The 15,190-nt window shown below is 55.8% G+C and overlaps 3 protein-coding genes across 3 annotated transcripts in view; 1 reads left to right on the top strand and 2 right to left on the bottom strand.

Annotated features, from left to right (window-relative positions):
* Positions 1–15,190, bottom strand: part of LOC143692673 (uncharacterized) — a 180,661-nt gene that overhangs the window by 29,060 nt on the left and 136,411 nt on the right. The gene's annotated exons all lie outside the window — the stretch shown is intronic.
* On the top strand, positions 3,550–4,509 carry LOC143692579 (olfactory receptor 14J1-like). Its single transcript, XM_077172829.1, has one exon. It carries the CDS (start codon positions 3,550–3,552, stop codon positions 4,507–4,509), a length of 960 nt encoding a protein of 319 aa, XP_077028944.1.
* LOC143692578 (serine/threonine-protein kinase pim-1-like) lies at positions 12,574–15,012 on the bottom strand (the record flags this gene model as incomplete). Its single annotated transcript, XM_077172828.1, is given in 6 exon segments — positions 12,574–12,680; positions 12,923–13,099; positions 13,714–14,080; positions 14,284–14,334; positions 14,465–14,604; positions 14,607–15,012. Coding segments are annotated over 6 exon segments (1,248 nt in total), but the record flags the coding sequence as incomplete, so codon positions are not given.

The raw sequence follows: 15,190 nt of genomic DNA, 5'->3' as shown, positions 1-15,190 counted from the left end.
GGCCGCTGCTGCTGCCGCGGCGCCTGCGGGGCAGCCCTGAGGCTCCGGGCCGGCTGTGGGAGCAGGAGCGGCGCTGCAGAGCCCGCGGCCCTCACGGGCTGCAAAGGCACGGGCAGATGGCCGTGGGGCCCGGCCGGCACTGCCGGCGCTGCTGCTCTCGGCTGCCGCCTGCAATCCTTACAGGCAGCCCTTAGGTCGGCTCAGGAGCCGCTCGGAGCCGTGCCCGAGGGCTGGCCCCGACCCCCGGCCCCCAAGGGCACTTGTCCCTTCATCTCTGCACTGCCACATTCCAAGCTCATTTGTCAGCTTCCTCCTGCCCTTCCTTTCTGCGGGGCAGCGTTAGGGGCTGGCCCAGCGGCTTTCCTCCCGCACGGCTGCAGCCCCTTGCCCACAGCTCCCTGGCGGGAGCCAGAGCTGCTTTGCAGCCGGGCACCCCCGCCGTGTCCCGCAGCCCGGGCCGGCTCCTGCCCGCTGCCGGCGAGGCCCCGCGGCTGGGCCCGGCCATCCCGGGCCAGAGCAGCTCCCTGCCCGGGGGAACACAGGGGGACACGGGGGGATGTGAAATACAAAGCTGTGTGTCGTGTCAGGTACACACAGGCAACGTGTGTATTTGTGATTGCGATATGTGTGGAGACCGACAATGGGACAGTTGTGAATTCTGATAATAACTGAGGAAAGTAAAGCATGGAAGAAGTCTTTTGAACCCATCTTTTGTTTGCAATTAACCTTGGCTGATTTAGGAGCATTGGCATTAAAGCATTAAGGATGTTGCTTTTTGCTTGTAGTTAATTCTTAAGAGTTCTGCAATAATAACCTTTTGAAGTATAATTTTAGAACATTGCTTGTATCCTTGAAACTATAGCTTTGGAATATATATAATGGAAACATGCTTATCTCATGCTTTAATAAAGCAGAGAAAAACAGCTTGAGAAAGGAAGATGAACACCACCTCAAGGATTTATAGTTTCAACCAAGGGAAGCTTCACATCACTGTTGTTAGATTTATAGTCTCTGCAATTAAAAGGAGGACCCACATCTGGAGAGCTGGACCTTACCAGATGGGATTCGTCTTTCTTCTTTTGCTAACCAGACCACCACCATCTGGGGATACTCCTTTTGGGATACATCCTGAGAAAAACTAAATCACAATAGTGTGTAGAATTGTGACGTAAAAATTGGGAATAGAAACTGCTGATGAGTAAGAATTGGAATAGAAACTGCTGAGAAAGCTGATGAGTACCCCTATAAATACCTGTAAGCCTCAACTATAGGTGTGCAGTTGGAGGGAAAACTTCCCCCACTATACCCAGTGCTGTATTGCTCATACTTTACCATATTAATTAATAAATTGATTGCTGCTTAAATATTGGGCTAGTCAAGTTTCTTATTTATACAATCCATAACTGTAAAAGGAAAACTTCCTGCTGAACTGAAGAAGACTCGATGGAAATCAAGGCAGAGCCATGGTTTGTCAGGACTTGCTGCATCCTGATGAGCCCTGTGGTGCATTTGGAGCTGAGCCTTTGAACCTCAGGGCCTGAGAGGAGATTGCACAAACCTTTCCAGGAGTCAAAGTCAGAAGAAAACCCCAAAGTGTCTCAAAGCATGAATGGGTCCCACTGAGGACCATCCCAACACAGGCTGCTCATGGACTCCTTGGAGGAGACAATTGGAGGCCAGGATGGCACAACAACTTCTCAGACACTCAGTGTGGAAAGGAGAATCCAAAACACCTCAAAAAACCTTGAGTATCTCAAAGAATTAATGAGCCACACTGAGTGTCAGTGCAAAGCTCTCAAGGGACTCGTTAAAGCAGATAATTGGAGGCCATGATTGCACAAAGCTCTCAGAGACTCCAAGGCAAAAGCCAAAGCCAAAGTCCTTTGAAAAACCTGCAGTCCCTGCAGGGAGCATTCAGGAGCCCCCAGGGCCATTGCTGAGCAAGGCTCCCCAGGGACTCCTTGCAGCAGATCCTTGAGGCCACTGGGATGTGGGCTAGGGGGGGATGCTGAGGGCAGCACAAGGGGCTGACAGTGCCCAGCCTGGCTGGGGCTGTGCCAGGAGGCCCCAGGGCCTCAGGACAAGGTGTCTCCTCCCAGCCCTTGCTGGCACAGACCCTGCTGTGCCCCAGGGCACCAAGACTTGGCTTCTCTTTGTCCCCACCTGTCATCACTGCCTGCAGTTCTCTGCTCTGCCTGGGGCCTGGGGACACTTGCTCAGTCGTGCCCTCTCTGGGACCCATTAAAAGTCCAAGAAAGTTTGGAGTTGGATTCTGCCTTGGAGTTCTGCAGAGGTTTCTTCAGCTCCCTCTCAGGGACTGATGTTCAGGGCCTGAGCACAAAGCCCCAGAGGCTGATTAAAATCCTTGTGCTGTGTCTGTGCTGCTGAGCTGGGCTGGGCTCCTGGCCCAGAGGCAGCTCCTGCTCACCAAGAAGAGCTTCAAAAGCACATTTCTCTGGATGAGCAGCTCTTGTGCCAGCCCAGCAGGGCTGGGGCACTGCCTGCAGCCAGCCCGGGCACAGCCCAGAGGCACAGAGAGCTTCAATCAGTCAGGGCTGGGAAGGGGCTGAGAAGTGCCTGGGGCATAATCACTGCCAGCCCTTGGCACAGGAACCTCTGGCTGCAGGACAATGCAGCTGCAGCTCCTGGAGCCATCTCCTCAAGCTGGAACATGCCAATGCCTACAGAGCCTGTGAGTACAACTCTGGGTATTTCTGGTGCAGGGGAGGTGAAATGCTGTTGAAGATCTGACATGCTGAGGGGTTCTGGTCAGTCATAGACTATTTCCAAGAAAAGGATTTCAACAAAAATTAGAAAATTTCCAAAGACTTTTCCTTTAGTTTCCTGCTATTGGAGAATGGCTGGGAGGGGGGATAAATATTAAAGGATGATTATGAATTATTATTTATGAATTTTGACAAGTGCCTGAGACAACCGAACTGTGCTTTTAGTGACCAATAGGTTCACAGGAGATCCCTAATGTGCTTTCAGCCACTCTGCCCATGGACAGCAGCAGCATCACCTTTGCTGGAGCCATCAGGCTCAGTCTGAGCTGTCCTTTCTCCAAGCTGCAAACAGAACCTGCCCCCAGCCAGTGCCCTGCAAACAGGCAGGGTTCTGTCAGGCCAAGGAGAGTGCACAGAGATTTGGGGGCTGTGAGTGCTGGCAGGGAGAGATCAGGCACAGGGAAACACCTGCAGGAGGGAAATCTGCAGGAAGCAGAGAGAAGATGAGGCAATGAGAGAAAACAAAGCCCAGCAATGCTGTGGCAGGGAGAGTTTAGAGATGCCCACAGGAGCCCCTGCAGTGCAACCCCTCCCTCTGAACAAGCCCCCTCCCTCCTGTGCCCCAGCCAAGCCTCTGCCCTCGGCCTGAGAGTTCCTGATATCTAAGAATAGAAGGAGAGACTTAGGGGGAGCTTAAAAAGAAAACCCTAGAACTCTTAAACACCAAAGGCTGTCTTTGAGTTCCAGGGCAGGGTGTATGGGAAAAGGCTTTGATTTTGGTTACAGGAATCTCCTCTAACTCTTCAATGTCCTTTCTCCATGAATGGGTCGCCATGTGCAGCCCCAGCAAATGTCCAACAGCAGCTCCACCAGGCACTTCCTGCTGCTGGCATTGGCAGACACGCGGCAGCTGCAGCTCCTGCACTTCTGCCTCTTGCTGGGCATCTCCCTGGCTGCCCTCCTGGGCAACGGCCTCATCATCAGCGCCGTAGCCTGCGGCCACCACCTGCACACGCCCATGTTCTTCTTCCTGCTCAACCTGGCCCTCAGCGACCTGGGCTCCATCTGCACCACTGTCCCCAAAGCCATGCACAATTCCCTCTGGGACACCAGCAACATCTCCTACACTGCATGTGCCGCCCAAGTCTTTTTCTTTCTGTTCTTCCTTGGATCAGAGTATTCCCTCCTGACCATCATGTGCTACGACCGCTACGTGTCCATCTGCAAACCCCTGCACTACGGGACCCTCCTGGGCAGCAGAGCTTGTGCCCACATGGCAGCAGCTGCCTGGGCCAGTGGCTTTCTCAATGCTCTCATGCACACGGCCAATACATTTTCCCTGCCCCTGTGCCATGGCAATGCCCTGGGCCAGTTCTTCTGTGAAATCCCACAGATCCTCAAACTCTCCTGCTTCAAATCCTACCTCAGGGAACTTGGGCTCATTGCTTTTAGTGTCTGCTTGGTATTTGGTTGTTTTGTGGTCATTGTTTTCTCCTATGTGCAGATCTTCAGGGCTGTGCTGAGGATCCCCTCTGAGCAGGGGCGGCACAAAGCCTTTTCCACCTGCCTCCCTCACCTGGCTGTGGTCTCTCTATTTGTCAGCACTGTTATCTTTGCTCACCTGAAGCCCCCCTCCATCTCTTCCCCATCCCTGGATCTGGCAGTCTCTGTTCTGTACTCGGTGGTGACTCCAGCCCTCAACCCTCTCATCTACAGCCTGAGGAACCAGGAGCTCAAGGATGCCCTGAGAAAAATGATGACTTTATCTTTTAAGAAACAGTAAACTCTCTTTTTCTGCTCTATAACCTTAAGAATGTAACTCTTTACAATCTCAGCCTTTTTTTCCTAGTTCTGCAGTTTTTCATTGAGACCTTTTTTTATTATTATACTATTGTTATAATGTTTTTTATAAAATACTGTAGTCCTCTGCTGAGCATGTCTACATGGACATCTACTTTTCTTGTGTAGCACAAAGACTTTCAGGGGTCTTGTTCCCTGTTCATTTCAATAATATCCAGTGTCTGCCCTGCCTTGTGTGTCCAAGGCATTTCCTCAGCCCCTCTCTGGCTCTGCAGGGGCAGTGCCTGTGAGCAGAGGCTGAGGGAAGGGGCTCCCAGCACAGCAGCACGGCCAGGGACAATGGCCCTGCCTCTTTGCACATCTGCTCCCCCCAGCTCCACACTCCCCTCCCCAGCCCTGCTGTGGGTGCAAGGCCAGAGTGCTCTGGCAGCTTGGTCCCTGTTCTGCTGCATGTCCCTGCTGTGACCTCAGGCAGGGACAGGCCATGGGCACTGCTGGGACACAGCTGGGCTCCAGCACAGCAGCTCCATCAGCAAAGAGCATCTCCTGAGGGCAGGGCAGGGAGGCTTTGCTCCCCTCCAGAGTCACTCTCAGGATTCTCAAGAGGCTCCTTCCTTGTGTTCCTTGTTCTCCCAGGGCTCAGTGGGATGAGATCAGGGTCTCACTGGGGCCTTCAGGGGACTCAGGTCTGGGTCAGGTTTTGCTGGTTGGTGGACAGTGCCCATCAGATGCTGAATGGTCTGTGCTGAACCTTCCTGGGGCTCTGCAGCTTGTGCCAGGACTGATGACAGGGGAATGTTTGTCTGGAGGGCCTTGGGAGCTGCAGGAGAGCACAGGGGACCTGCAGGGACAGAGTGTTCCAGGGGCCAGCAGGGAGTGGAGCTCACTGGGCACAGGCCTGGCCAGGGTGGGGTCACCCTGAGATCAAGGCCTGAATGTCTGCTGTGAGCCAGGAGAGCTCTGCAGCCCAGGGACACAGCAGGCACAGGGAAAGGAGTCTGGGCACTGACTCCTCTGCCCCTCAGGGATCTCCCCCAGGAGGATCCAGGGCAGCCCCGAGCCCCTCTGGCAGCCCTGGAACAAGGCAGGCACCTCTGAGCCCCTCCATGGCCCCGCAGAGCCCGTGTGGGAGGGGGTCAGGGCAGGAGCACCCTCAGCTGCCTCTGTGTCCCAGGCTGAGCAGCAGAGCCCAGCAGAGGCAGCCCAGGGCCCCGGGCAGCACAGCCCCCGTGCTCTGCAGAGCAGCAGCCCCAGCTCGGGGCTCTGGGCAGCAGGGCAGGGCTGCAGCAATGGCTGCTCGGGCCAGCACAGACGTGTTCCCTGGGAAAGGCTCTGGGGGCAGCTGGCATGGGCCAGGAGCAGGGCAGGAGCCCGTGGGGGTGCAGAGGAGCCCTGGCAAGAGGCTGCCCTGTCCCTGAGCCAGCAGGAGCTGCCTGAGGAGCCCCGGGGCCAACTCTGCTGCTGGGCTGGGCAGCGGGGCTGGCCCTGGGGCTGCAGGAGCTGCCCGAGCTGAGCATCTGCTGAGCATCCCAGACACAGAGTGGCTGTCCCTGACCTCCAGGGCCTCCAGTTCCTGCTGCAGGGCCTGACCTGACTCTGCTGCTCTGCTGGGCTGGGGCAGGGGCAGGGAAAGGCTGAACTGGGCAGTGCCAGGGAGGGGAAAACAATGGACCCCTTGTCCCCATGAGTCCCCACAGAGTCAGAATGGTATCTGTGGTTCCATGAGGCCCCAGAGTGTCACAATGGCCCTTTGGTTCCATTAGGCCCCACAGGATCACCAAGGTCCCCTGGTTACAGGAGGCCCTGCTGTGTCACAAGGGCCCCCTTGGTTCTGTGGAGCTCACAGGCTCAGTTTTGCCAGTGGGCAGGGTCAGCACCAAACACACAGACACCAACTGAAGGAATTGTGTAATTTATATAATGTATGTCTGCAAAAAATTACTATAGGAGAGGCTCAGCAAAGCACATAATCGTTAGAAAATAATTACAAAAGCAGAAGCTCAGCAATGCACCCAACCATCCCCACCAAAGATTGCCTGCAGTGATTGAGAAAGATCCAGCCCCACTTACCCTCAGCCTTTACCATCCCCCAGACCCACACAGCAGCTGGGGAAGCTGTCACAGCCAAGGGCTGCAGAGCCACTCCTGGGCACTGGCAATTCCTGCAGGTGCCTCCAGCCACAGCTGAGGCTCCAACCCCGCTGGGAGAGGGCCCAGCTCTGACAGTGCTGAATGGACAAACTGACAGCACTGCTAGTGTGGCAACATCTGCTTTCATCCTCCTCTTGGCTCCCTCCCAAAGCCTGGCCAGGGCCCCAGGAGGGACCAAGGGAGGTGACTTTGACCATTCAGCCCCAAACAAAGTCAGATGAGGCCTTTTCTAGTTTCCAAATACAAAAAAAAGTAAATCCATATTTCACCAATGAACATGTACAGAGCTTATATTGCTAATAATGATTCATTAATGAGCAGATACAAAGATAACCTTTGGTTGGAAGGTTCATCTGGAGCTCAGCTTTGCCTCAGGGCCTGTTGTTCAGGCCTCAGTCAGGGCCTGGTGAGGCCTCAGTGCTTCAATCAGTGCTTTGACCTACAGATGAACTGCAACCTTCAGAACAATTCTTTGGATAACACAGTTTAGATTTAGGTATTAGGCACAAAGGCATCTCTTGTTCTTCAATTATGTGCTGTTCAAATTCATTACTCAGAGCTACAATTTGCATTCCTTTTAAAACCTGCCTAATTAGTTGCTATTCTCTGTTCTTTATCAAATGCCCTCATTTTTCTTGAGACTGTGTCTCTTTTTAGACAAGTCTCAGTACTCCATTTCCAGCACAAGGTGTCACAATAACTCCAACATGGAATCATAACACACCAAGTGCTCACACTGCAATGATTGCAGTGACTGCCATGAATGCATTTCACAGCAGCCTCCAATTTGGGAGCCAATCCCACTATGAGGAATTTTCTTCTTTCTGCCTCTCTTCTCCTGATCTTTCTATTGAGGTGATTCCTCATTGTTGGACCTCAAACCCAGCACTGATAGACATTCCTGCAACATTCCTGTCCTGGAATAGCCCAGGATCCTCCCTGGCCAGCAAGCAGATAATCCAAGGCCGTGCAGTTCTGCAGAGCCCCATTTGTGTTTGTTGGAGCTCGCAGGATGTGCTGTTGGATATTTTAACAGCATCACTTCTTACTTCTTCTAATAATTGATTTAGTTCATTAATGTAAATTGGGTGCAGCCATGCACAGCCAGGGGTTTCCATTTCCCCATTGGGCCATTGTTAAGGGCATGGAGCACATCTGGGAGATGGGTTCTCCATGGGGACAGGTTCCCATCTCCTCATTTTTTCAGCTGCTCTTTTAACAACCCCTTCACCCATTCAACCAATCCTGCAGCTTGTGGTTTGTCTGGGATATGAAAAACCCAGCAGTCTTAATCACTGCATTTCTTACTGTAACAGAAAAAGCATTCTGCATCACAGTATCAGCAAATCCTATAGAAATAGCCAATTTCATCCCTTCCTCCTTTATGCCTTGTATAGAGTTCACAAAGTTTACCACTGACATTTGGGTCTTGGCCAGTCCTTTTCTGTAGAGTATTTAGTGTCAAAATGAGCAGCTAAAGCTGACATATTAGTACTGTCAGCCTTATTTAATAGTATCAATTTCTAATTACATAGATACGAATATAAATTATTGTGTTGTATTATATATAACTATTACGATTAATTTATTATTATTATTATTATTACTACTATCATTATAATTATATCACTAGCACAAATAAACCTGAGCTCAAGATTGAAACCTTCTGTCACTCCGTGTGGGAGTGACAACAACAATTTTTTCTTCTGTTGGTGCTGTTTCCAAAGTGTCATTAACAAAGTTCACCCTCGTCTTCCCAAACCCACAAGTTCTTTTCCTTTTCCATGTGCAATTTTTGGATGCATTTAAGCCATCCAGGGCTGCAGCCTCTTTTACCCGACTGCCCCACTGCTCCCACGGGGCTCTGACCTCAGCCCACTCCAGAGCCAGGGAACTCCAGGGAAGGGCTTCCCCTCTGGGAATTTCTGATGGCACTGATTCCTCACAGTTACACTGAACAAGGGACATTTTGTTGGGATCTGGCCAGACTGTGCCAGTTTTGTTTTGCCAGTGGGCAGGGTCAGCACCAAAGACACAGACTCCAACTGAAGGAATCAGTGTCATTTCCTGCAGCTCAAAGCAGCAAAGAATCACAACAGGAGCAGCTCAGCAATGCACCCAACCATCCCCACCAAAGATTGCCTGCAGTGATTGAGAAAGATCCAGCCCCAGTTACCCTCAGCCTTTACCATCCCCCAGACCCACACAGCAGCTGGGGAAGCTGTCACAGCCAAGGGCTGCAGAGCCACTCCTGGGCACTGGCATTTCCTGCAGGTGCCTCCAGCCCCATGTGAGGCTCCAACCCCGCTGGGAGAGGGCCCAGCTCTGACAGTGCTGAATGGACAAACTGACAGCACTGCTAGTGTGGCAACATCTGGTTTCATCCTCTCTTGGCTCCCTCCCAAAGCCTGGCCAGGGCCCCAGGAGGAACCAAGGGAGGTGACTTTGACCATTCAGCCCCAAACAAGGCCAGATGTCAGATTTCATGGCCTGGTCTGGCTTCTAAATACACAAAAGTCAATACATGTTTCACTAATGAGCAGCTACATCTATCACAGTGCTAATGACCATGCATATTTCATCAGGGAGCAGATACAAAGATAACCTTTGGTTGGAAGGTTCATCCAGAGGCCACCTTTGGCTCAGGGCCTGCTGTTCAGGCCTCACTCAGGGCTGCTGTCCAGGCCTTGGCACTTCAGGGACGTGGTTTAGTGCTGGGCTTGGCACTGCTGGGTGACCGGCTGCACTGGGTGAGCTCAGAGGGCTTTTCCAACAGAAAGGATTCTGTCATTCCATGATTCTATCCACTGCATTCAGCTGGGTCCATGTTAGCAGCATTCATTTGCTCAGAAAGTCTCCTCTTGCCCAGCTCCTGTGGCCTGAGGCTTCAGCTCCTTCAGCTCCTGGTGCTGAGCTGCTCATGCTGAACGAGACGACTCGGAGAGAAGAGCACAGTCCATGCAATTCCTTCTGGGACACGGAGAGGGGGGGCTGTGCAAACAGGAGCATTGTTTGCTGTGGGTCCTCTCTGCCCTTCAGGCCTTTCAGCACTTGGAACCAGCCAAGAGCTTTCTCCAAGAGTGCAATGGAGCAGCTGCTCCTGCTCCTGGCTCTGGCTCTCTCCAGTCTCTGCCCTTGCCTGCTTCTGTCCCTTGTGCGGTGCCCTCTGTTCCCCCAGGGCTGGCTGGCTGCTGCCCAGGACTGTGGCACTGGCACAGATCCAGTGCTCCAGAGCCTCCTTTCTGTGTCCTTGCAGCTGCCTGGGCACAGCAGCCTTTTCCATCTGCAAGCTCCCCATGGACAGGGAGTGCCCAGCTCCGTTCCTTGCACAGCCTCCAGGAGCCCAGGGCTGCCATCTCAAGTCCCTGCTGGCACTGGGGGCTCCCAGGTGCCTCAGGCTGCTGTGACACCGCTGCACACGGGAGGGAACAGGGGCAGGGGCTGTGCTGAAAGTCAGCTCCATCTGCTGCTGCTGCTGCTGCTGCTGCTGCTGTGGGGTCATTTGTGCAGCCCTGGCCCAGAGTCAGGGATCAGATCCTGCCAGTCTCTTCCAGCCCTGGCTGCTCAGAGGTTGGGCCTTGGAGCCTCAGGTGGGCAAAGGCAGCTGCTGCTGAACCCTCTGTGTGCCCGTGTTCAGCAGTGCTGCTCCATCAGTCTGTGCCCAGCAACGGGGAAAAGCCTCAGCCCTGCAGGGCCAGGAGCTGCCGGGCTCTGCCTGAGCAGCTCAGGCAGCAGGAAGGGAGCTGCTCCACACGGGAACCAGGAGCAGAGGACATTCCTTTCATAGGACATGTTTTCTATTTAAAGGAAAAAAAAGTAAAAAGGAAAAAATAGGTAAATTGTAGAAGATAAGAAGAAAATCCAAGTGTTAGAGAAAAAATATAATGTTAGTGAAAAAAACAAAACAGAAATGCAAATTTACATTCTTTGCATTAAGAGGTACATGATCTTTTGAAAAAGAGAACTCAGTTATTTACATTGTAAATATGCTGATGCCATGGATCCATCTTGCTGACTTCAGCACCCTTTTTTGAAAAGTTTTTGAGGTTGTTTCCAACATTGTTAAATTGTGGGTGAAGCAATGGGAAATTGCTTTGTGCCCTTCCAGCTCCAAGCAGGACTGGGAATGGAAACTCTGTCAAACCCCAAATCCTTTAGAAGATGCCCTTCCTTCTCAGCCTGGGAAGGAGCTGCACATTTCTGTGTAAACTGTCAGGGATTTCTTAAAGACACCAAGTCCCACTGACAGCTTTTTGCTCTGGTTTGGCAGTGCAGAAGGGCAATTCTCCATCCACCAGCTCCAGACTGCACTGCCTCAGGAGCACGGCCCACTCGCCAGCTTTGGCCCACTCGTGGCACTGATAGAGGAGGAAGAAAGTGCAACTGCACAATTCCAGCCAATCAAGAAGGAAGAATGGGACAGACAAAACAGCCTGTGCAGATCCAGGCGTTCAGCTGGGACTGTGGAGAGTTTGGGTCCTTGCCAATTGGATGTGTGTCCCCAGCTGCAATCTCTGGGCCTGCAGCAGAGTCTCACTCACCTGCCAAAGCAGAAAGCTCAGGCGCTGTGCTCGCAACGGGCTCGTCTGATGCAGAGCTGTCAGAGCAATGTGAGGGCAGAGCCAGCCCAGCTGGGCCCAGGGCTGAGCCCAGCAGAGCCCTGGCAGAGCCCAGAGCAGCCTCAGCAGCCGCAGAGCCCGGCTGCAAGGAGAGAAAGCAGAAACCGCCCGTCAGCTGAGGGCTCCTGTGCCCTTGTGCCAAGGCCTGCGGTGCCCAGGCCATGCTGGCTGTGCCCAGAGCTGTGCCCAGAGCTGCCCATCCCTGCTGCCTTTGGCAGCAGAGCAGGAGGGCAGGACATGTGCCCAGCCTGCAGCCAGCCACAGCACATCCAGCCCTCAGCAGCTGCCCAGAGCCAAAAAGCAGCTGGGCAGCCACTGAAGAATTCATTGCATCTGCCCCAGCAAAGGGGGAACCTTTGGTGCCCGGCCAGGCCGTGCCAGGCCCAGATCTGGGAGCATCCCCCTGCCTGTGGACTCACCTGCAAATTGGGCCTGGAGCCTGGCTTTGAAGAAGGTGCCAGAATCCAAGTCCATCATCTTCAGCTGGCCAGGCCGAGGAAGAGATTGTCATCCTTGAGCTTGTCCTTGGTGTCTCCAGCAGCAGCCCCACCTGGTACAGCTTCTCCAGGGGCTCCTTCTCCTTCCCTGGGGCCAGACCAGGCTGTCAGGGCTCTGCCCAGGGCCCCAGCCATCCATGAACCAGACAAACAAAACCGGGGGGGATAGTGGCCACCAGTGTGTCGGAAGAAATGCCTCACACAATATGCGTGGATGGCAAATCCCAAAGTTTATTGAAAGCTCACCCATATTTATATTGGTGTTAATGAAGCTTATACATATTGCAAAAGCTGAGCTCATTATTGGTTAAAGCACACTTAGATCAACCACACCTACTTCTATGCTCTAATGATTATTTTGTTTCTATGTTTGCATTCTTCTAGCTTCTCTACCTAAGATATCTACATTTTCTGGCAAGCAATTTTCTCCCCCGTCTTCCCGTTTCAGCGAAGGTCACTGTGACCTTTGTCAGTGATTGGACACTGGTTACATAATTCCCAGCTTGTTTCCCCTATCCTTATCCATCGGTATCACATCGAAATGGCCTTTCTCAGCTAACCAATTATCCAAAAAGCTCTCTACACCAGTGCTTGCCACATCAGGTCTCCAGCTCAGCTCCAGCCCAAGAGCTGTGTGTTCCCTTCTGCTGACCCCTGCTCAGAGCTACAGGCAGCACAAAACCAGCCTGGTTTGCTTTGCCACTGAGTGCCAAGAGATGTGTGGAGCTGGTACCTGCCAGGCCCCTGGATCCAACTGTGCACGTGGATCTCTCCCATCTTCTAGGGCAGAGGAACACCCTGCACCCAAGGATGGCAGAAAAGCTCTTCTAAGGATGGCCTGTCTGAGGGTTGCATGGACAAACACCTCCTAATGACATCCTGGCATTCTGGGGAGAGAAACCAGAAATCACCAGTCAGTTGGAGAAGTTGCCCCCCTGTTCCCGTGCCCAGGCCATGCTGGGTGTGCCCAGAGCTGGGCCTAAACTTCCCCATGGATGCTCTGTTTGGAGGAGAGCAGGAGAGCAGGACCTGTGCCACCTCCTCAGCAGCTGCCAGAGCGGGATGCCCACGAGCCCGCTGCTGTCTCCCAGCACTGGGATTCCCCCCGTGCCCAGAGATGAGGATCCACCTTGAGAGAGCCATCGTGGGAACAAGATCCGCCCCCGGATGATCTCCTGGCCCCTCCTGAACGGGTGCTTGCCCATGACCAGGTGGCACAGCAGGAGGCCCAGGGACCAGATCGTCGCTGCCTCGCCGTGGTAGCGTTGGTGCTGGATCCACTCTGGTGGGCTGTAGGACAGGGTTCCTGTGGAACACAGACACAGCTCAGCAGGGGGATGCTGCTGCTCCCAGAGCCCGGCCCCAGCATCCCTGGCCGTGTGGGGGCTGCCCCAGAGGCACACGGGGTGAGCGCTGCCCTCTCACCAGCACCTGGGACTTGTGTACAAACTCGGGACTGGAAAAGAAGCCACAGGTGCTGGAAGAGGGCAGCAGAAACCCTGGGAAGGCCCAATCATGACACACAAAGGAAAAACCCACCCAGTGGTGGAGAAAACCCACTCTCCTCCCCACCTGCATGGCCCCCAAAAATGTTAATAAGCCAAGGCAAACAAGGGGAGCAGAGCAGTCCAAGCCCTTCCTCGCCTGCACACCAAACCATCCGGGGCACGGGGTCAGACCTCCCTCTCTGCTACCCCCATGGGGGTTTGTGTCGGGCTGGCTGCCCCAGCTCCAGCCCCAGCCCAGGCCACAGTGGGTGCTGAAGGCTGTTGGCAGGGCTGGCAGCTGGCCCCCCTCACACCCCACCCAAATCAACTCGGCTCCAGCATCAATCCCATCCCGGCTGCAATAGGGGGAAGCCCCGGTGCTGCACCCAGGCTGGGCCATGAGATGCCCAGGAGCATCCCCTGGAGGGCTCACCTGCAAACTGGGTGTAGGCTGTGTCTTGGAGGAAGGCGCCACAGCCAAAGTCGATGAGTTTCAGCTGCCCGCTGGCCAGGTCGAGCAGGATGTTCTCGGGCTTGATGTCCCTGTGCAGGACCCCGCAGGCGGTGCAGTGCCGCACGGCCTCCAGCACCTGGCGGAACAGCGCCCGCGCCTCCTCCTCCGGCAGGAACCCCCGCTCCGCCAGGAAACGCGAGAGCTCCTGGCACCGCTCCGGACGCTCCAGCACCAGCAGGAAGCTGTCGGGGAGCTCGAGCCACTCCAGGAGCTGAATGACAGCGGCACAGCCACGGGACACCTTGGCCAGCAGCACGATCTCCAGCGGCGCGCTGCTGCCGTCGGGCTGCGGGAGGAGCGCGGTGCCGTCAGTGGGGCTGAGGCCGTGCCGGGGCTCTGGGAGCCCTCAGCCAGCCCGGGATGCTCTGCACGCCCCGCTCAGCCCACGCCCGCTCTCCCCGCAGGGCTCCGGCGGCTCCCACCCTGCCGGGCCCCGGCTCCTCGCCGCCCGGCCCGGCCCGGCTGCTGCCGCTGGCCCCGCTCACTCACCAGCTCGCCCCAGTGCCGGATGCGATCCCGCGGCACGCGTTTGATGGCCACCTGCGAGCGAGGGAGAGCAGCGGGTGAGCTCGCCGCCCTGCCCGCCGCGCTCCGACCTTCTCCTCCTTGTCCGCCTTCTCCTCCTCCTCCTCCTCCTCCCCCTCCGCCCGCCGCCGGCCCCGCCGCTCACCGGGGCGCCGTCCGAGAGCCGCGTGGCCGCGAAGACGCTGCCGAAGCCGCCGTGCCCCATCAGCGAACCCACTCGGTACCGCTCCTGCAGGGCCTCGTGCGCCTTCCCTGCGGGCGAGACGCGGCTGTCAGCGCTCGGTCGGGGCCAGCAACGGCCCCCGAGCGCCCCCCGAGGGGCCCGGGCCGGGCATCCCCACCCGCCCCGGGCCCCGGCGGCTCGGGGCCGGCAGCCGCGCTGCCGAGCGGCGGAGCTCGGGCCGGGGAAGCCGCAGCGGAGGCGGCGGGAGCGGCCGCGCCGCCTGTGTCCTCCGCGGGCCCCGGGAGGAGCCGGGGACGGGGACGGGGCCGGGGCCGGGGTCGGGCCAGGCGGAGCCGAAGGGCGGCGATGCCGCCCCCGCACCAGGCACTGATGCCCGCCCAGCAGCGCCACCGCCAGTACGGCCAGAGCCGGGCGGAGGCGAGAGCGCGGCGGGACGGCCGGGGCCGGGCACGGGGCAGCCCCGCCCGGGGCCGGGGGCGGGCCGGGGGCATGGCCCGGCCCGGCAGGGGAGAGGGAGGCGGGGAGAGGAGAGGGACACCGGGCAAGGGACCCCGAGAGAAGGTGCCCGACCGAGGGAAAGGGAGAGAAAGAGAAACAAAAACAGAAAGAAAAAGAGAAGGTGTGTTGAAGCGTCTCTGCTTTTGCTGCCGCTGCTGCTGCCGCCGCTGCCGCCGCTGCAACTGAAGC

Source organism: Agelaius phoeniceus (assembly GCF_051311805.1).
Source record: "Agelaius phoeniceus isolate bAgePho1 chromosome W unlocalized genomic scaffold, bAgePho1.hap1 SUPER_W_unloc_2, whole genome shotgun sequence".
NCBI lineage: Eukaryota > Metazoa > Chordata > Aves > Passeriformes > Icteridae > Agelaius > Agelaius phoeniceus.
The sequence above is the reverse complement of the archived record's forward strand: the minus strand, read 5'-3'. Positions and strand labels throughout refer to the sequence as shown.